At 43.0% G+C, this 21,616-nt stretch overlaps 1 protein-coding gene across 1 annotated transcript in view; it reads left to right on the forward strand.

The window, feature by feature from the left end:
* Window positions 1–6,050: 6,050 nt before the first annotated feature.
* Window positions 6,051–21,616, forward strand: part of gabra3 (gamma-aminobutyric acid type A receptor subunit alpha3) — a 55,444-nt gene continuing 39,878 nt past the window's right edge. Inside the window, exons 1-3 of the mRNA XM_008290111.1 lie at window positions 6,051–6,058; window positions 16,894–17,015; window positions 21,140–21,207. Of these exons, the coding sequence (XP_008288333.1) occupies window positions 6,051–6,058; window positions 16,894–17,015; window positions 21,140–21,207 (198 nt within the window). The remainder of the gene's footprint in view (window positions 6,059–16,893; window positions 17,016–21,139; window positions 21,208–21,616) is intronic.

Genomic DNA, 21,616 nt, shown 5'->3' on the forward strand with positions numbered 1-21,616 from the left:
AGAAGAACGCAAACCAAAGTAGGCCTCATAAAGGAAGCTCGTGATAATGGAGCAAAATATAAAAACAGTCGTGACTCGATAATCCGACACTAAATGTAAAACCTTCTTTTATGTCGGATTGTCAAGACGGAGGTCGAGATACAATACTCACTCGTTGTTAATATTTATTGTTCATAGTTGTTATAATAACTAGTAGGGCTGGTCCCAATAGCACTTTCTAGTCTCCAGATATTCAGGCCCAAATTAATGATCAATATCAGAATATTCGTCCCGGTCGGGGGACACTTCCACCCCGGGGCAGCGCTCCGACAGGGTGGAAGTGTCCAGAACACACAGGCAGTACTTGGCTGCTGATGCTAGTTTAGTTAGCGCTCACAGTTCTGTTTCCACCATTGGCTGCGGCGCCACCATCCGTGTTTATTTCCGTAAACACTGAGCACGCTCGCTGCGTGTGACGTCGTCGTGTCCTCTTCTGCGCATGCGGGACACTTTTGGGTCGTATGAAGTTCACAGAGCAGATCACATACAAATCACATTTAATTGGAAATGTGAACGAATTCGCAAAAAAATCTAAATAACATTAAGTCCTGCAGTGTGAACGTAGCCAATCTGTGGGATTGTTCAGTCAGATAATACCCCGTCATGTCGGAGTCAGAATCCAAGGCTGTCGCTATGTTAAGGCTGTTTTTATGGGTTCTGTTCGTTTTTCCTAAAAACCTGTCAGATAGCAAAGTTTTAGGATTGTTAAGGGTCAGATTATCGAGTCACGACTGTATTATTATTATTCCAAGGCACCTGAGTCTCTGTTTTGACTTGGTTTGGTTCTGACAAATGTGCTCCAGGCAGACGGTTGGGCTTAATTTACCCTCATAGTTAATAAATACAATATGATTCAGTGGAATACAGAGAGAGAAAAGACAATTACTGTCCACCTTCTGTTCAATGGATCTGTTAGCAGGAGGAATAATTGAGCTTGCTTAATTGTATATTGAAAATAGCTTAGAGCATTAATCATGTTTTTTTGCTTTACTGGAATTAAAGCAAAGCCCTAAAAGCAACACATTAATTGAAAGGCTAAACACCACGTGCACTGTGGTACATCTGAAATCTTTTTTTATCACTAATAGATGCATTCTTTAGCACAACAGCAGGGTCTCAGAGGAACAAAAGAAATCCAAAGGTATCGACTTTAGAAACAAAACGCATTCTACTGCCCGCAGGAAACATGTGCTTGTTATACTTTCTTTGCATCAAAGTCCCTGAAAACTTATTTCTGTGTTTTAAAATGACATGTTAGGATTTTTTTTTTAAATGCCTGCTTTAAAGGTAACTCTACAACATTCTGTCCTCTTGGTCCAACCACACCACCTACCCACTGGCTGCAGCTCAAGCACACCAGCTCACCCAGAACTCTACCTAAAAACTGTTGAAACTACACAATTACAAGTTCAGTCATACATGTTCAAAACGACTGAAGTTACAGAACATTCAAGCCGATGGGATTGGTTCCTTCGGTTCTCATGGTATGACATCTGTCTGAACCTGTGCTTCTGAGACGGCACGCTGCAGTTTCAAGGTGGAAATGCTCAGCCGTGGCGCTGACAGCTTTTTTCATCATGATGTCTTTCCAGCATATAAAAAAAAAAAAACACCATATGGATGCGTTAACGAGGTAAAAAAACAACAACAACAACTTGATTTTCATCGGCTGTAACATATGCTCGAGATCGTTTTACTGTCCTGCCTGCTCAATCAGAGGTAGTTATTGTGTCATATTAACACAACGGCAGAAGCCTAGCAGGAAAACATTTACAGGATAGTTAAACGTGGCACTTAAACTCAACAAGCACGGGTTGAAAACTGATGCAACGAATCTCGGCGCTTGTGTCCTTTTTGTTGTGATGCTGGGTGCTGTCCAGCGCTAAGCTACTTATGACTTACAGCTTCATACGCTGGCGAGATTAGCAGTTTGGTATCTACATTTGAAAGGATCAGCGTTTACACTGGGAAAGCCATTCAACTCCTGCGATTGTTTCTCGCTAATTATGGAGGCAGCACAATGCGTGGAGTAGCGGCAACGCAGCTGGTCGATCGCACCTCCTTCACCGCTTCCATTGTTCCACACGAGAGGTGTCGCAGGTGGGGATGCGATACCAGGTCGTTATATAGGTGTCTCTCTCGAAGTGACAAGGCACTGATTACAGCGTTGCCTGGAAGCTTCTGACAGCATCCCAGGTGTGGGTTCTGCCAGTTTAGCTGGTTTACAGTCCACTTGGCCTCGTCCTGGATTTTCTTGCCTCATTAATCCGGTTTTGGGTACCTGTTGCTTTCAGGCGTGATATCAAATATGTTTTCATCCACATTGTTTTATTTTCAGAAGAAGAAAACAGAGTGGAAATGAAGAATCTAAATATTGCAAAAAAAAAAAAAGACTTGATGCAAAAACCTGTTGCTAATGGAAACAGACTTGCTGCAATAAGGAGACTGCTACGTCCCTGAAATCAAGAACGAAACAAACCTTCTGGGGAAATTATTATTTTTTGTTTTGTTAGTTAGTTAACATGTCCATCGGGTGTTTTTATCTGTTGAGCACATCAAATAAGCAGTTTGTCCCTTTAAGCCTTGGATTTATAAATCTGCACAATCGAGACAATAACCAGCAGGTTGATCGTGATGAAAATAATCATCAGCTGTAGTCCTGATTCGTACGCTATACATCATATGGACAAGTCCCTCCAGCCACCATTTCTCGGATGTCATCAGCCCGTTAAGTGGCCATTATCACTGTGGATTATTCCCATTCATATGGACCAGTAGGGGCCTCCTCCTCCACCTTCCACTGGGCTCAATAGGCCATTCAAACCCCCCCAGTTTAATGGATCTCCATTATCAACCCAGTTAATGGAGATGGGGCCACAATTTTGCACGTACAAGTCGGTGATTGGATGGCTTGGTGTAAGTCGGCGGAGTTTCACCCAGGAGGCTCATTCCTGTCTTCCATTTTTCACCGGTGTCATTTTACTTTCACTTTCGTTTTTTCCACTCTGTGCTAGTTACATATTTAGCCAGCGAATGGTTAAGTTTAGGCACCAACAGTACCTGCGTAGCTCAGAAAAGCATCATGGTTTGGGTTGAACTTCACCACATGCTGCAAAGCTCCATCTTGTTGGTTTCCAAGGTGACAACTCCACCAGAAATTTGACGTGCACTTAGTCACACGACCACAAAAGGTCACCGACGTTATCGAGGTTCCTTCCTGCTTATTGAAGATCACAGCGGATGATAATGCAGCTGCTGTGCTTCCTAGATAGCTGAGGAGGTTCCCATATGTGTGGGAATGACGATACGGCGATAACGTGCTGTTAAACGAAGCTAACGACATTTGAATCGAGGGCTTCGGCGTCGAGCGCTTATCTTCGCAGCAAATATGAGGAATTGTTATTTCAAATATCTGCACGGATTTGCCCTTTAAAGTAAGATGTTCAATCCATTCGATAAATTGATCTGCAGAAGTGTGGCTGCGTGTCTGGAAGGTCACCTGAATGTCCTTCATGTCGCAGCGTGGTTGGTTGACTGACACGGGTCGCCACAAACGGGCTTTCACTGCAGAGGGCTCCTCTAAAAAAACATTTTATGTAAATAACTTAATGTTTACTACGCTCATTTACCCTCCTATTCATGCACTTGCTTATTCTAATATATGGCACCCTACCTGTGTGTAATATACACCGGAGTGAATAACATTTACATCTACTTTAGAGGTTAGAGTCATTTCTGCTGGAGTCAGCCAAAAAAAAAAAAAAGGGAGAAATCAAGTTGAAAGGAGCAAGAGGAGAGAGAACATGTGTTACCGAGAGGAAAAAACGATGAAAGGATAACGCTGCTGTCAGAGGGAGGAGCTCCGACATGTTCTTGTTTCACAGAGGACCAAACGCTATGCCCAGCCGGATGGGGATGCACGTTGGTCGTAAAATCCATAAAACACTGTTGTTTGCACCCTAAAGATCGCTAAATCAAGGCAATATAAAAAGAAATATACACTCATTCGGTGGTTAGAAATTACATGGAGTGTTGTATGTCACCTGTGCAGCCTGGATTTATGTGGAGACGTGTTGCAACAGACTCTGCATAGTCCTGTTTGATGCAATGTCCCCCCACCCACCGCTCCGGCTTTAATAACACTGTGTTGCTTGAAAAATTGTAATGAGATTTTGAATTAAAAAAAAGAAAAGAGAGAGGAGGGGAGGACTTGAAGATCGTCAGCACTCGAGTTGTTTTTAATCTAGCTTTCCTGCGGCTTTAAAGGAAATTGTTTGCCATATGAAATCATCTAATAGTCCTGTCCTCCGTGAAAAATAACCACTTTTTTTCCCCCTTGAACAGAGTCGGGTTCCACGGCGCTCGTGGAGCACCGTGTAGGGTTATAAATGGTATCTCCATCGCAGCTGATGGCGCTTCTGTAATCCCTGTAGATATCGGTGCTGCATGTGACACCACGGGCCGCGGCTTTCTTCTAAACACGCCCCAGAAACTAGGTTGGTGTCACAAGCGTTCCTATCACACGTTGCAGATCGTATCGTTGCGTTAGATAATTTCCTCCTGCCGTCGGGAGCGGTGTTGTCCTATCGACCATATTTCTTTTAAACCAAACATCTGTTTTCTCTTTAAATGCATCCCTTTATTATTTTTCCAAATACAGTTGTTGCTTTGAATGAGATGGATTAATCGCAGTAGCACCTTTCTGCGGATCTCCACGTGGAGCCTCGTCTTCATTTTCACATCTGATTGCACAGAAGTAGCTGTTTAGACACTGAACTAAACCAACCCTTACTAAATAATATTTCTCCATTTCTTCATTTGGTATCAAACTTACGATCGCGGGAAGACGGGACTGTGTTCACCAGAAAGGCATTTCTCTGCCCTCCCTCTGACCTTGGTTGTCATGGCAGTGAATTAAAGCTAGTTAAAGATCAAGGACAACAAGAGAGGCGAAAACTGTTAAATTGAAGATCAAGCAAGGCAGAGGCTTTTACAGCGATGGACTGGGGAATTGAGACCGTGTGTGGGATGAGCACAGTGTGATGAATGGAAAGAAGAGCACAGCGGTAGAAAGGAAGGACCAGCGTTGTTTGACTAGCAGCTGAAATATACACCAACCGATGTTTTACATTTTTAAAAAAACAACTTGACATTTTAGCAGATTCATCTCCTACCAAAGACTTGTGATTTCTCCGCGGCCGACAGAAATGTCACACGTTTCTCCGACTTCGCCGAAGCAAAACGTCTATGCAGAGCTGAGGCTGCAAAGTGTGACAAGCAATTATTGAGCCAACTTCCACCAGCAGTCACACATATTTCTCCTTCGACGCCATCAAGCACGGCGGCCAGAACCGCAGCGTTGGGCTATCGGTCGGTCGGACCAGCTGGAAATTAACATTTTCCAATTGATTATTTTACTCGTCTCGTTCCAGTGTGTGAACAGATTGTGCCACAGTCTCCAACTTTTAACTTTAATGGCGATCAATGGGCCAAGGCGGCTCCAAATTGGCCTCCACCTCTCATTTTATCTGGAAGTGTTAAACAGATGCCGGGGATGAACTGCTGGCCGGAGCTGTCATTATTGCTGAACAACTATTGAAAACCTTTTCCCAAGTTGAAATAGTTTCAGCAGTCCGCCGCTCTGAGCGAGAAACCCGACGCAAATCTCTTGGCACCGTCTGAAATCTGTAACAGTTTGTTCTCTCCAGTCAATACTGTGGTGTACAGCTCGAAGGAAACGTTCCCGGCGGACACATAACCTAACTTGGCATCAACTGCAAACACTGCAAAGTGTGTCTAGTGGAGGTAGTTTAGGCATTTGCTAAAAGTGTCCCCCAGGTGTCTACCTTAGAAAGAGTGCCAGGTATGGCAAACTGGGGAAAAAGCCCAGAGGCCAACCCAGAACATGCTGGACGGACTCCAGCCCAGCTAGCAGGGAGTACCAGGGGATCCCACAGAAAGAAAAACACTGGAGGAAGTTACTAAGGAACGATAAATGGACGATTGGAAGGATGGACAGGTGAGTGGAGGCTGTGGGTGTAGCTCCACAGGTCTACATCGTGTAAAAGGCTCAGAGAGACTGCAGCTGTTCTAGTGTGTGAGGTTAAAAATGCAAACGTCAGGATACTAACATGCTTACAATAAAGCTAAACGTTGGTGCTAAGCCAGTATAAAGTTTATTAGAGGTCGACTGATGTGTTTTGTTCAGGGCTGATACAATTAAATTATTAGTAATGAAGGGGATCAATGACTGATTTTTAAAAACATTCAAAATTACTTGGTCTGAACATTTAGAATAAAAAAAACTCCAATGCTAAAGTTTATTTATTTGACATATGTTTAATTTGTTTAAAGTTTAACGCAATTCATTCATGTGAATATTCTTAAATTTGTGCTCTCAGTGTCCTTGTGTTCTTCTGTTTTTCTTATTTATATCATATTATAGTGTATATATCTAGACTCTTTCATTTATAGTTGTGTTTTCTAGTTGTATCACTTTGCTGCTGTGACGGTGAAAATTTCCCCTTGTGGGACTAATAAAGGACATTCTAGTCTATTCTAATCTAATTGAAAGGAAATGTGTTGCCATTTATCCTTTAGTGTTGATTGGTTGTCGTCTGGGACATGTAACCAATCAGATAGTGCTGTGGTGCTCGAGATCATAAAGTGGTGAGTGCAGACATAAAAGTGTAAAAAAAAAAAAAAGAAGAAGAAGAAGAAGAAGAAGAAGAAAATAAACAATGCAGATAATTGGACAAATTGTAAATATTATATTTGATAATCAGCCAGGCCGATAATCAGCCGACTAAAGCTTATCCTGTTTGTCCTCTTGGTTGAGGTTGACCACATGCTAACATGCTAATTAGCGCTAAACACAGATTTATTTATTTTGCAGATCTTTGTTCAAGGAATCAACAGATTATCAGCCTGGCAGAGTTTCAGATCCGACATTCAGCATTTTTCTGATTGCTGTTAATTTTTAAAACTGATTCCCAATAAAATAAAATAATTTTAAAATGTGCGACTTTAGCTCTGGTGCAGCTGTTGTCACCACTTTATGACCTCTGACATTGTCTCAGCCACAGGACTGGTCCCAAGTGTAATAACCTGTTAACGCTGCAGGATAAATGTTGAAAGCTGACTTTTAATTAAACATTTAAGGCATTTCCCCCTTGTGCCTACCTTAAGTAAGCGTCCCAGGTAGGTCAAACTGGCACATTTTTGGGTTATTCTAAATTTTGAATCCAACATTTTAATTTCTACAGCAAATAAATATCAGCATCTAAATAGATTATCAGTCTCCTGGTTACAAATAATTAGCATCAGCTTTGAAAAACATCCCAGTCAACCCCTAATTTAGTCATGACATGAAGGATTTATTCCTGCAAATCCATCAAAACAGAGTTTGTATAGAGGAAACCTGCATCACAAACATTATTACACTCATCTTCTAGGTATGATGATGCAGTTCCGACATGTTAAAGTCACTCAGTGCCATCACAGCTCCGCTTTCAACCAGTTCTCAAGTAAATATTCAGAGCTGCTCCTCTCAGATACTCAAACCGAAGTGGATGAAAGACCAAACATGAGAACATTTTTTCCTGGAGGACTGTAAATGAGGCAGTTGCCCCCAGGAGTCAGCCGGAGCTACTGTATGTGAACAGCTATTACCCCACCCCCCCATCACCCCCACAGTCCCCACTTCAGCTTCTCTCCGGTGCACATTATCTGCTCAAAACAGGCAAGTGGAAGACAGAATAAAGAAGCAAACAAAGAAAAATCAGTCACATTGTAAAGGCCGTGAACGATACAAGGCCTCCGTTGGTGGGAGACAATATGCTGCATAATGCGCCGCTGCATAACATTATCAATATATTGTTGGGAGGCTCGCACAGAATGTGAGTGGGAGGATCTGGTGAGGAAGATTAGCCGCGCTATAAAGGTTACCTCATGCATAAATTCAAGCTTCAAATTTACTATTTATTAATCAACAATGTGCTAATTAGACTTTCCCTCCCCCCCGTGCCTTCTCCCCGCTTTTTGTGGGATTCAGATGAGAGGAATATGGGAGCGTTTGTTGCCATACATTTCCACGTATAAAAAAAATAAATAAATAAATAAACCGTCGCCCCTGTAACCGCAGCCAAGAAAAATCATCAACTTCCAATATATCTTTTCCACAAAGCTCCGAGCAGCCTCGCTAATCCCCTCCATTGGATTTCGGTCACTCCTGGCTCTCAGCAGCCAGACTAAGTGCACTTTAGTGGTGGATGGGTATCAGGATTCCTATCAGTCATCGCGCGGCTCTCGCGTCACCTCAGATGGGACGACGCACACTTCAGACGGAGACGAGGTAGCTCGGGCGAGGATGCCGAGGCGTTTCCTGAGGTGGCCGCTTTGGATTCATGATGCATGAGCAGCAGCAGCAGCAGCAGCAGCCTAATGTTTAGGAGATTAAAAGTTTGTTGGGATGGGAGTTAATCAGAGGGACTGTTTGTTCCTTCCCTTTCTCGTATTGTTTTATCAGTATTCAACGGCTTACCTGGCACTAACAACAACAATGAAAGGTTCAAAATGCCCTTGTAGTGACCTGGCCAGGGATGTTAATGATTAGTCATTAATCGTTTGTTGCAGTTAATGATTTAACCGATACGGAGGAAGGACTTACATGCTAGAAAATGTATTGTAGATCAGCTGTTGTGTCTGGATACGCCACCAAATGGAGCCTCAAGTGACCCAAAGAAGTGACGGTTCTACGTTGGCAACCAAAGCATTGTGAGAGTTTATCTGGATTAGCGGCAACCATGAGAGAGTCAACACAAATATATCAGCCATTTCTACAAGCCCCAAACACAACTCAAACACCAACTAAATTAATTATCAAACATGGACACCGATATAGCACCACCCAGTCAACCCACTCGCCACATTTCTGGCTCCAGCGCTTTATGCAAAACAAGCCCTCAAACGAAAGCAGACAGTCCACAGATTCCCAACATATCCATGAAAACTCTCTAAAACCAAAGCATCAGTGAGAAATAACCCAAAGAACAGCAGAAACCCAAAACGCTTCATCACACTGTAGCTGTAAAATGTCTCGTACCTTAGCTGTTTTGCCATGAAAAGTTTATTTTATTGGTAAATCCACCTCGGAACCAGTTAGTACTACTTCCTGTGTTACACTGAAATCACTCCGGGCGTCTTTTGGAGGCTTCGTTAGCCGAAGGGAGCAAAGGAGTGAACAGCAAGCGGCTCGTCTTCAAGATGGCTGATTCTGATTGGCTACAAGTGCTGTCAGTCTCATTTTGGTGGCTATGGCTATATTCTATTGGCTCGAAGGAGGTGTCAACCACTGAAACATTTCAGTCAACAAATCACATATTAGATGAGGTGATATTCGTCAACCTGGTAACCCAGAAAATGGACGAGAAGCTTAAAATGTTTAATTGAAGGGCTGTATTTTAACCAAAATCGTGATATTTTCCTAAAACTAACCAGGTAGGGCCGCCGCTATAGCTCAACTGGTTGAGTTGGCGTCCCATGTATAGGGGCTAAAGTCCCCGATGCAGCGGTCATGGGTTCGAGTCCCGCTCATGGCCCTCATGGCTGCAAGTTCTTCTTCCCCACTTCCCTGTCTCTGTCTTCACTGTCCTGTACAATAAAGTCAAAAAGGCCAATAAACAACCAGGTAATTTTGGTGCCAAAGTCGAACCAACAAGGAGTGAGAACCAAAAGTAAACAAGTCAGTCCTGTTGCTGACTTGCTCCATCTTACATCTTGATTCAGACTTTATGGATTTTCAATATGGAGCAGAGTCGTATCATCCAGGAAGGAAATGTGTTTCTCGCCCCCAAAAAGGAGAACAGTAGGTCTATAGGAATGTAATGTTTGGGAGCCATATTGCCAGATTGGCCTCATTTACATGAAGAACAGGACGGCGATTTTCCCCCAAACAGGTTTGAATATGACCATAAGTTGTTTAGGTTCAAACGTGACCAGTCCTACTCCTCAGAACATCTTCAGCGCCGACCTCATGCCGCTCTACTGGGTGTCAATAAAAAGTCCAACCTATAAAAATCTTCACAAACTTTCCAACGGCCTCACCTTTCTGACCGTTCTAATAAAACTACCCGAGCCCATTAACTTCCACCTGAGATCCAGCCCTCCTTGTCTAATGTGTTTGCCAGACGTCCTGCTTTAAATGGAAATACATCACATTAAGGAGGTAATACCATTTCATGGGACCTTTAAGTTGGTCGTAGCTACACTGTGCGTGACGGAGGAGCAGCAGCAGCACAATCGCCAGCTTTAATGGCAATTTTTTTCACTGAGATCTTAATTGGTCACCTTTTCTTCTCGGCCTCTCCGGATGCCGCCTCAGAGCTCCTTAGCTGATAATGAAATGTAGGTCCTGTCGTGTACGGAGAGGATTTAATCAAACGGCTTCAAAAATTCAACATCTCGGGGCTGCAGAATGAAATAACTGGCCTGACGAAACAAGACGGATCAGTCACCGGACGAAACGCACATTTGCACCCAACAGCAGACTTGGACTTTAGCTCGCACAATTACTCCTCCTCACTCAGGTCTATTTGCCATCACTGTCAGCTCATGAGGCACCTTCATCTCCTGCTGCCACCCAAACAGCTTTCATTACCGCTCGCTCCCCTCCAGCCTCCCGGCTCGCTCCACGCCTCCTGGCTGGCAGCAGGCACCCATGTGCCCTGAGAGACCACCACTACATCTCTTCCCTGGCCAAGCCTGTAATCCTTCACCTGTCAGACTGGTTCAGTGCGCTAACCTTGGACCGGCGCCAGTCCACTCGCTCAGTACATGCCCGTTCCACTAACTCAACCTGCTGGGCCCACACGCATTTGTTCCCACCAGCCTACCAAGTCCGCAGCCTCCATTCTCCTTCTCAAATTGCCAGTCACCCGTATAGGACACCACCTCAAGAGCACTTCATGGCCGGCGACAGCCGTGAATGAATACACCAGCGGTCTGCAAGCATGGAGGTAAGCACCAGAGCCGACAGCGAGTCTTCTAAATATTTTGCCTTCTTCTTTAAAAAGAGAAAAAAGTTGACTTTATTTTAGATCATTGCAAATCTGCTGCCTCTCAGAAATGAAGCCATAATTAATTAAAGAGATGATTTTTACAGAACAAGGCTAATTAAGAAACTTCAGTGAGCCTCCTTAAGAAGGAATCAGCTTCTCAAAGCGTCTGCACACACAGTTTAACTGACCGTATGCTCCAGGACATACCTCGCCTTCGCTCATCCCGTCCAATGACGCCATCATAAAACCAGGACTGAATGTGCCTTAAGCTGCTACATAAGTGAAAGCCATAACAGAAAGCATTTACATTTAAATCAGAAATTAAATCATTTCTATGCAATAATAATGGCTTCAAATATTCTGGGAAACTACAGGGTTCTAATATGAAAAGCCAATGACATTAGAACTTTAACAAATGAACTAAATTAAAAACAATTTTATTAACTTGAAATTTCCCTGCACACCCGCTGATGGATGAGCTGTCGGCTTCAGTGCTATAAAATATCAGACTTTAGCCAACGCCGTGTACTTGCTGCAAATAAACAAAAAGGTGTGGAAAAGTCTGTTGCTATCCTGCCTGTGGCGACCCGCAATCCTGTGCCAAATAGCCCGTCATCAGTCACATTGGCAGAAGGTGAGGTTCTGTTGAGTAGTCAGGGTTTTCCCTTGGTTCCTGGAGGGCTTAGGCGCTGCATGCGGAGGGAGGGGGGTGGGGGTGCATTAGCATTTTCAGACTGCCTTTTTGAGCTCATCATCTGTGACAGCCGATTTTCTCCCTGCTCTTCATGACTTTATTTCCTCTGTGGCAGCAAAAGCACAAAACAGGAGCCTTCACACTCTTGTGCAGGTTAAACCAGGCTAACCAAACACTTTTTAGGGCTGAAAGATTCACTGCAAATGGGCTGAAAACACCACAAATTAGAAACGATCCGTTCAAAAACAACGTCTGAACATGCAGCTGTCTAGCCCTCTGATACGGAGCCAATTTAGACTGTTCACCACCTTTGGAATTTTCTCCTTTAATTGCTTTTAAACATTGAATTAAGGTAAATTTAAATTGGCTTATTTGAGAAGACTCATGCCCTAGTGAGGATGAAGCGGTGTATAGATAATGGATGGATAATGGAAAAGACTCAAAGTGGGAAAAAAACAGATTTCTACAAAATAATGTCAATAACTTAAAAATAAAAGTAGATATGTTTTAATCAGACTTCCACATCTGGACACTGCACTTTCACCCCAAACTGGCTGTATGCTTCAGCTCACTGTCTTGCTATAAAGAAAATGTTTTCCCAAGCTGCAGTTCTCTTGCAGACAGGATTTCTCTGCATCATGATGCTGCCACCGCCATGCCTCACAGTGGACATGTTGTGTAAAAATGTGTTTTAGCTTAAGTTAATTCTTACTCACTATTTTTATCTTGTACATTGTTCCTCACTGTAGAATAGAATAGAATAGAATAGAATAGAATAGAATGCCTTGATTGTCACTATACACATGTACAATGAGATTAAGAGCAGCTCCTTCAGTGCAACATAGAATAAAGAACAAAATAAAGAGCAAAAAACTAAATAGAAGAGATTTAAATATAAAATAAGATAAGTTATATATACAGTATAAGTTATATGTACAGTATGAATTTAGAAAAATATTGCACAGCATGGTCATTGATGATATTTCACATTTAAATAGAGTTCACATTTCACTGTGTATTTAACCAACTCACCAGAACAAATTCCTCGTATTGTGCAAACTATACCTGGCAATAAATCTGTTTCTGATTCTGATGAGTCATTTTTTTGTAAAGTTTTTGTCCAAAAAAGAAAATTTAATTGACCAATGTCAAAAAATGGGAACCTTCCAAGGAGGATAAATACTTTTTTGAGGCACTGTCCATAACAGCATCCTTTCTTTCCAGAGTGGTGACGGACTATCAACACAGTTTAGGAACTGAATCTAAGTCAATCAATCAATCAATCAAATTTTATTTGTATAGCGCTTTTCATGTGCAACAACAACGCAAAGTGCTTTACAACATTTAAGTCCTACAATAGCAGGAATAACTCTGGTAACAAAGAAAGGTTTAATTAACGCTGACACACCTTAAATAATAAACTTACTTTCTAGACTCATTCTTAATTCAACTAATTACATAAACAGCAGCAGAGCAGAGTAAAGCACTGCCTACCTTTTTAGCAATCAGACAAATGTGAAAAACAGACCAAACGTTTTCTTTTCCAGCAAAAAGCGCAGCATGATTCCTGTTTATACATGTGGGCTGTTTGAGAAAAGAAGCAACAACTGAATGCCGTAATTTCAGCGCCTCCCGCTACCGTGACAGTTATCGGTGTTATCTGGAGCACAACATAGCAGAGGCCATTGTTAGCGTTATTTGCGGCACCTTTTGCTTTTCTTGTGTGACAAGCACAGTATGTACCGCAAAAAAAAAAAAGCCTATTGTCAACCTAAAGGTCCCACACTCCCTCCCACACAGCGGATTTCAGTTATTCTAATAAAACCTCCGGCTGACGAGAAGCGAACTCCGTGTACCAGCAGACAAAACGTCACCTTTCACTAAACCAGGACTGCGCTCACCTTCAACCCCCAAATGTCTCTCGTCCAATCCCACAAATCAAAAACTGTAATTTCTACCCGTTTCCATCTGATGTAAACCCTTTTACCAACACTCCTCCAGTGTTGCCTCACACAGCGTTGGTAAATATCACTCATCTCCTGATCAAATACTCACTATTCACTTTAAACCGTCAAACTTCAGAGCGGCTACGCGGAATAATGAAGTCCGACTGCCTGGCGGTTATTAATAATGAACATTATTTATATGCTAAGCCCATGACCAATATGAATGTTTAATAAAAGGCAGGATTTGTCAAATTTAGCTTGAAATTACACTCGTGAAACTTCTGACATCTGCCAACCTACAGTACGTTTGTATTTACTTCTCCTGCAAGCAAAAATGTCCACCAGATTTGCTCTCTTTGACTAGTTTTTGTCTTCATGTGTGGCTAGCTCAGGAGTGTAACGCCTGCTCGGTCCTCCCTTCTTTTCCTATTATGTATTTATGTGCTGGTATTGAGACAGTGTGAATAATGAAGGGGACGGAGGAAGTAAATTTAGCAGCTGGCGTGATTATAAAACCTGCGTGTTTTAGGAAAAATGGAATCAAATTCAGAGGGAATGTCCCATTTTTTATTTATTTTTTGTTGTCCTCATGAGTGAAGGTAAACAGCTGGATCCTGCCGGAAGAGGCGAGGATGTGTGTGTGTGTGTGTGTGTGTGTGCGCTTCAGCAAAACATGCAGATGCTACACACCACACAGGCGCTTTGTTTTTCTGAAGTGGATATTTGAACGCGGAGCTAGAACGGTTTCTCGAGGACTAAAGGTTTCTCATTAATTTTTGAATTTCCGCCGGCGCTGTTGGAGGGGCCACAGAGGGCTCTTTTGTTTGATATATGATTCATGTTAAGTGAGATATTACCTATTGCAGTTAAACTCATCCCGAGCATTTCTAAAGCTTTTTGTATTTTGTGTTTTTTTTTTTGCGGTGCCGCTTCAAACACTCGCGCCTGTCAATTTTTGATAAGGCGGGTGAATGAAAACCCAGAAACATCCAGTGTATTTCTTTCAAATATGTATGAGTACATTGTCACGCTGTCATATTTTAACATATTTTTTTGCCAGAGCTTAATTATACAGTTAGGTACCCGTCTGACAAGCAGAATATATCAAACTGTGGCCCCGCTCGATGAGGTGCAAGTCGTGAGCTCAGTGTTAAAAGGCTCGGTCTCGGCGGAGTGCACTTTGGAGTTGCTGAGCCTCAAATATCTGACATCATCTGGCTAATCGCGGTTACTTTCTTCTCAAGAGTTGTCGATCCTTAAGATTTTCAGGCCTCGGCTGATTTAGCAACATCCTCGGTCACCTTGCGAAGTTTTTAATAGAGCAGCAGCAAACGTTCTCTGAGCCGCTTTGTCAAAAAAAAAATCCAGCGAAAGAGCAGCTGGCGCGTCTGTCGGCGGCGCTGCCAAACAAACAAACGTTTCAAAAAGTCAATCAAAAATAATTGAGAGAGCAATCTGCACACAGTACAGGTGTGCAGTCAGCCGCCTGCAGCTCTTCCTCTAACAGTCCTTTAAAGCGCCGCGACTCCCTTCGATGGTTAAAAGTGATCTGCTGTCAAAATAAAAATAATAAAGAAAAGGCTGCTGTGATGCATTTTTAGTCTGGGATTCACAATAAGAGCCGCCGCCCTGGCCTCCCAACACGAAGCGGGACGTTCCGTTTGCTTTAGCGGTAATTTAACACGGCCGCTAACGCAGTCAATGAGTCAATCAGCGGGACGACGCTACACACTGGAACGCTGGGTAACGCGCACGCCTCATTTCCCGCAAATTCCTCCGACGTGTAAATTCGTGCGGACTCTGCCGCCGCCGCCGACGAGGAAAATTACCGAACTGAGCGGCGCTGGGTGTAAACTCACTGAGCCTACAACAGTAGGAAAGTGAACGCAAAGGATCGGGGCCTTAATTTTAAAAAGGAGAAAGCACGTATGCATCTACACGAACAACCAAATGTTTTCTGTAATATTCAGGCAGCGTGTCGGCCCAACAGTTGCTGCTTCATAAAAAATCCTGCTTTTTTGGGCGCTACATAAATCTTTATCTCGCGGTTTATTGTACATTACAGGAATCATTACAAGAGCGAGGACGCGATCGGCGGAACATGAGGGAGTCCTGATGCTTAATTGATATTCATTTATTGCCCACATATGCCCTCGTAACAGCCACTTAGCCGGGCTGCAGTCATTTGCCCATATGCCTGAAAATTATGATGCGTTTTCCGTGGAGAGCGAGCGCTCGAGCTCCCCAAACAGCCTGAGCTGAAAATGATTAGAATTGCATACGTTAGGAGCCGTGACCTTCACCCGCTGAGTGTTTTAATGGAGACGCTCGTGGCTCAGGTGGACTCTCGTGTCGAGTTGTTTTTATAGGACGCATTAAGCTGAGAGCGGATGGAGTGGGAAATTCAACTTTGATTCTGGGAATGTTCGCTTCCAGCTCCGTCCCAGCCGAGCAGAGTGGCGGCGGTTGACGGGGATTATTTGGATATTATAGGTCAGCTCCTCTGGGGATTTTAGTTTAATTAAAGACGGTGCTCATTAACTCATCAGCGTTCCACCTACAGTACAGTGGCCTTTTCATCTCGCCGCAATATTGTTCGGCGGGGGGATTGCGGGGCATGTAAATGAAGAACTGGTAGCATACGATGGAGTCTCTAACAAAACGAGCATTTTCTTTTTGAACTTCATTACCATAAGGACCATTTTTTTTTGTAAATACAGAGGCTCCAGCCCGAAAAGACGATGCGACAAAACAAACCAGACGATATTATTCAAATATTGATTGAGGCCCGAGGCTGATCGCCAACGTTAGATTCTCTCGGTGGGAGAAACATCACGCATGCAGATGAAATTAGTCGTAATGACAAACTGATCAAAGTTACTGAACAGACACCAGAATTATACTCACAACTTCCCCTGAAATCAACATGCGACGAATAATTCACTTATAGACAGCTGGGAATGAATGAATCGTTCATATATTGATCTGTGTGGTCAAGTGGTAAAACACGAACCTGGACATTCACTGTGAGAATATAGATCTGATACACAACAAACAGCGGAAATGTGTCGGGGCTTCGCTTACGCAACAGCAAATCAGTTACATGATTTCATATCTTTTCCTGTTTTCTGACTCCACCTTCCCTTTCTCCCTGCAGGGCAGTCGTTGGACACAGAGAGCCGCTGCCTGATGATAGCAAAGACAATATCACCATCTTCACCCGAATCTTAGACAGGCTGCTGGATGGATATGACAACAGGCTACGTCCTGGGCTGGGAGGTAAGCAGATAAATCACACACACCTACACGGAAAATAAAGAAAAAGGATTCAGCGAGGATGTGCATCAGACTGCTCACAGGGATGCAGACGAACATGGAAATGTGATCAGGCATCACAGCATGTCACAGATACTTATTCATCCAATATTATGTCAGAAAACATTGTTTATCTTTTATTTATGTGCACTTCTGTTGCTGCTGTAAACAACATAAACACATGATTTTAAGTGAGTGTACAAAACCTCGCCTTAGATCAGAGGTTCTCAAACTTTCTGAGCCACGACCCCCAAGATAACATAAGTTTGTGACCCCCTAATTTGAATTTTTAATACGGCACGAGTACTAACTTTGTTGTTCATGCATTAAAAACGAATGTGTTAATTTCACAGTTTAATCTCTTTACATTAATTGTCTTTTCAATGAATGAATGAATTTATTTCGAACAAATGAAATGGAAAAAATATATAAAAACAAAAGAAAATAACTTGAAAAACAGCAAAAAAAGAATAACAATATTATCACCTAATCAAATCATAATATGAACAAGTTCAAAAAAGGACAGCCCTAATCCAAATTTATTTAATAAATGTAGGCTTCATTTTATTTTTTCTTCACAATGATCTGGCGACCCCCTGAAATCATCTCGGGACCCCCATGGGGCCCCCAACCCCCAGTTTGAGAACCACTGCCTTAGATAACTGAATGCATTTATAATTAGTTTTTCAAGTAAAAAGCAAATTTAGTGAGAAACTGCACACCTGCCACGTCTGATTCTGCAGATGAGAGACAGGTGCAGTTACTTTACGATGACTTGGCCGCTTATCAACGCAGTCAGCAGCTGCAGCGGCGGCGGCGGCTGACACACGGCTTACCAAGGTTATAAATGCACTTTTTTAAAGCCTTTAGCACACTCCTTCTGATCTGCTCTGCAGGGTACACACACATGTACCTCTTTTTATTAGTCCCATTCAGCCAAAATGCAAAAAAAAAATGCAAAAAAACAGGGCCCCAGGTGATATTAGTGAAGACATTTCTATTTATATGATCTACACCTAAAACGGGCCGAGTGGTTCCAAAATGTGTTATCTACAAAGAATGACAACATCCAGCAATCCAAACATTTTCAGTGCTCTATAAATATATTTTATAGCCCAACACTGTGCTGCTCTAGGAATAATATTGACATTTTCTGTTATTTTTAATCAGACACCACTCTGTTGCTAAATCTTGAAATATTGTATTTTATGGCCTAATGGATCTAAAAAGTAATTATCTGCTGCTAGTGGGCAGTAGGAGGCATGCTAACTTGTACAGAGGACAGACCGACACCCGGATCACAATGAAGTCAGGTCACATTGTGCAGCATTATTATGGAAATGTGCTTCCCCTGGGTGGAAGTCTTTGTTCAATCATGCCCAAATGGCAAATAACCACATATGTCAGTGGAAATCCCACTAATTGATGCCATTTCATCCAAATATTCGTCCCCCAAGGACAACAAACTGCATAACAGCAAGCCCGAATGCTCAAACAGGCTTTGCCACTCCTCAGCCAGCCAGCTGTAATGTCCATTTCTGCTCCGCTGCCTGCTGCCGAAGCCACAAGCGTGGCCGGAGGGCGGCGGACCCTCCACCAGGCTGGATGACCTGGACTATGTGGCAGCAACCAGGACGAGGAACCAGGTCATTAATGTCACGTGCTGCCTCTGCGCAGAGTCTCACATCTCCAAGGGCAACGGGATGATGAGGCCGGCACCAGTCAGAGCCTGCAGTCAGGATGGTTTCCTGTTCCTGGACTGGCTGTTAGATTCTGCACAGAGCTGTGAAGCCGAGCAGGCGTTTCCAACTTTTTCCTTCTTCCTGCCCCCTCGAGCACAGTGCAAATTGGTTAATTGGCTAAAACGCTAACTGGTTGAAATATTACACTTTATTTACAGGTCAATAGAGCGTCACAGCTTCAGAGGCTCAACATAGGGTGTGCTGCCCTTTACAGTGCCGTTGTATATTTAAATTTGTAACAGTGTGGTAGATTGTTTTTTTAAAGGTTTAAATTGCAGATCAGTTTGAATTATCCACATTTTAAATGTTTATTTTCATCAGGCCGCCTTTAATATCCCTCATTTCTTCTCTACAGATCATTTTTAAGACAGAGAACGCTCGACTGTTATATTCATAATGCAAGCAACAGCCAAAACATTATAAAAATCCCAGTTTAAGTCTAATTTATGCAACATCGAGTGGGTTTTTTTATGCTAATAGCCCTAGCATCGCAGCACATCATTGTTATTTTGAGCTGCAAATTAGTATGAATTCATTTCAAGCAAGTCGTTAAAATGTGTTGTAAAATTACAAGAAGTTTGCTATAAATATTCATTTCTGATCACTCTTAAGAGGACGCCAAGGCCCCCGACTAATGCCTCAGATTAGCATCTGCCTGCAAACAAACCAGAAACCATCCTCGGTCTGAGCAACATCCTCAGCCCAGAGCTTCTGCCTGCGTAATAACAAAACTACCAATCTTCCTCCTGTTGGCCACCTCCATGCTTCACTAGTCCTTCTCAGAAACAGTCATGTGGGACCATCTCAGACGCGCAGACTGGCTGGAAACTGGAAAATGCCATTTCATTTTATTTTCAGCAGCATCTATTAGCTCTGCCCTATGCTCCGGTGCATTGTTGTAAACAGGAACGGGGCAACTCATTCTGTTCCCCGGCCTATGTCTGCCACACAAACTGCTGACCTGGTGTTGTGATAATCGCGTATTTGTGAGAGCTATTTGTGTCGCGGCGATGATTAATGTGGAAGTGGATCTCCTCTCTCAGGGGGGCCCTTTGCCAAAAGATTAGAGACTTCACCTGTGGGTGGTCGCTTAGATCTGGGACACAGTTAGAGCCGAGGATCTATTCACTTTTGGAGAAAACCCTCATCGCTCTCTAGTTGCTGCACCACTGGGAGCAGCTATTTGTCTCGCCAGTGGCCCAAGAGCCTGCTTTACACATTTGCCCCAGAGGAGCTGATTCAGCCCACACTGAAGAGGGCAAATTTTGATCCGTCACGACTTTCATATCATGGCCTACTTAATGCTGTATTAAAACCATATGTGACGTGTTTGAAAACACTCCTTCCTTCCCTACAATGATTTATTTGACTGTCGTCGCAGCACCAAGAATCATCTATCAATCCTTATGAAGGAACAAAAGCAATTATGTAGTTTGTGCTGTAATGTGCAATGATACACGTAATTATAATTAAAGAAATGCACTGGCTCTGGGAATAGACGGAGCAGGAAAGCCTTGTACGAGTCATGCCAGATTCATACCACAATAGACTCCATCATGTCTAATGTGATTATGATGTGTGTATAGAATTGTGTAATGGCAACAACATGTGCGCATTATTTGAATAAAAAAAATATACACAGGCCTGCGTGGTGAATGCTGAGCTGCAGCATTTTGTTCCTGAGCCAGTGCTCCCTTAGGGACTGTTAAATGTTTTTGGGGCAGGCTAACTAAAATTATTTTGGGTCAAAAGGGATGTCTTCTCTGCAAAGATACAGACTTGGGCCTGGCCCAAAGCAGATTTTATGCTGTGGTGGACAAAACTAGCTTGAGCCAAACAAATGGTAGTTTTACTGAAAGAAAGACTTTCAAAAGCATCTGTGAAGTTGCTCACAGCAACATTTTGCCTCTGAACTGGGGCTGAGAAAAACCCTCCTGGGCCGAATCCTTGGGTGTGTTACAACCGCTGCTGCTTCAGCCGACGTTTTAGGAAATCTCTATTACTGCCGGTCGGACAACATGGTCCTAAACATGCAGTCTGTGCAGTCACAACAACAAGGACACGGATTTGACAACATGATGCACAAAGACAGTTAGAATCCAGGTATTAAGCCGTTCACAAGGGCACAAATTCTTCTCTGAGCGTGCATAAATCTTCCGTTTTGCCTCAGTCTGAGGTGTTTCTCTCGCCGTTGATTGCTGGGGGTTTTCTGTGAAGCAGCTTAGTCAAAAAGCCAACAGGCAGACTTCAGCGTCATGCACACAAACGATCAGCTTCACAAAGACAGAGTTTCTGTACACAGACTGCACCGTAATGTGTTGTGGTCCTTGTCGTTTCCCTCCTCAGAGAGTGTGACAGAAGTGAGGACAAACATCTATGTGACGAGTTTCGGGCCGGTGTCAGACACAGACATGGTGAGTAACATCCTCTTCTTCTTCTTCTTCTTCCCCCTCGCTCTGATCAGAGCTGTGAATCATCAAATCACTTCACTTGTAATTGTTGTATAATTGCTTGACAGAAGTACTTAGAGGAACATTTGGATTGGGCGAGCGTCTTGCACATGTTTTATGCAAATCTTCGCCGTCTAATACCGTCGTGATGTTTCCCCTCAAGACTTTAATATCCTTTTACATATAGGGATAGATAATTAGGTTGAGTGGATTATGAAAACAAACAAATAAAAGATAATACGATAACCGACCGAGCAAAAGTTAACTCTGGCTTGCTTTTCTGTTTCACACAGTCTGTGGCTTCAGTCTGACAAACTGCTGCTATTAAAAAAAAACAATATTCCTGTTGCACTGAAAGGAAGACAATTTTTGA

The sequence above is a fragment of the Stegastes partitus genome, unplaced genomic scaffold (genome assembly GCF_000690725.1).
Source record: "Stegastes partitus isolate 25-593 unplaced genomic scaffold, Stegastes_partitus-1.0.2 Scaffold655, whole genome shotgun sequence".
NCBI classification, from domain to species: domain Eukaryota; kingdom Metazoa; phylum Chordata; class Actinopteri; family Pomacentridae; genus Stegastes; species Stegastes partitus.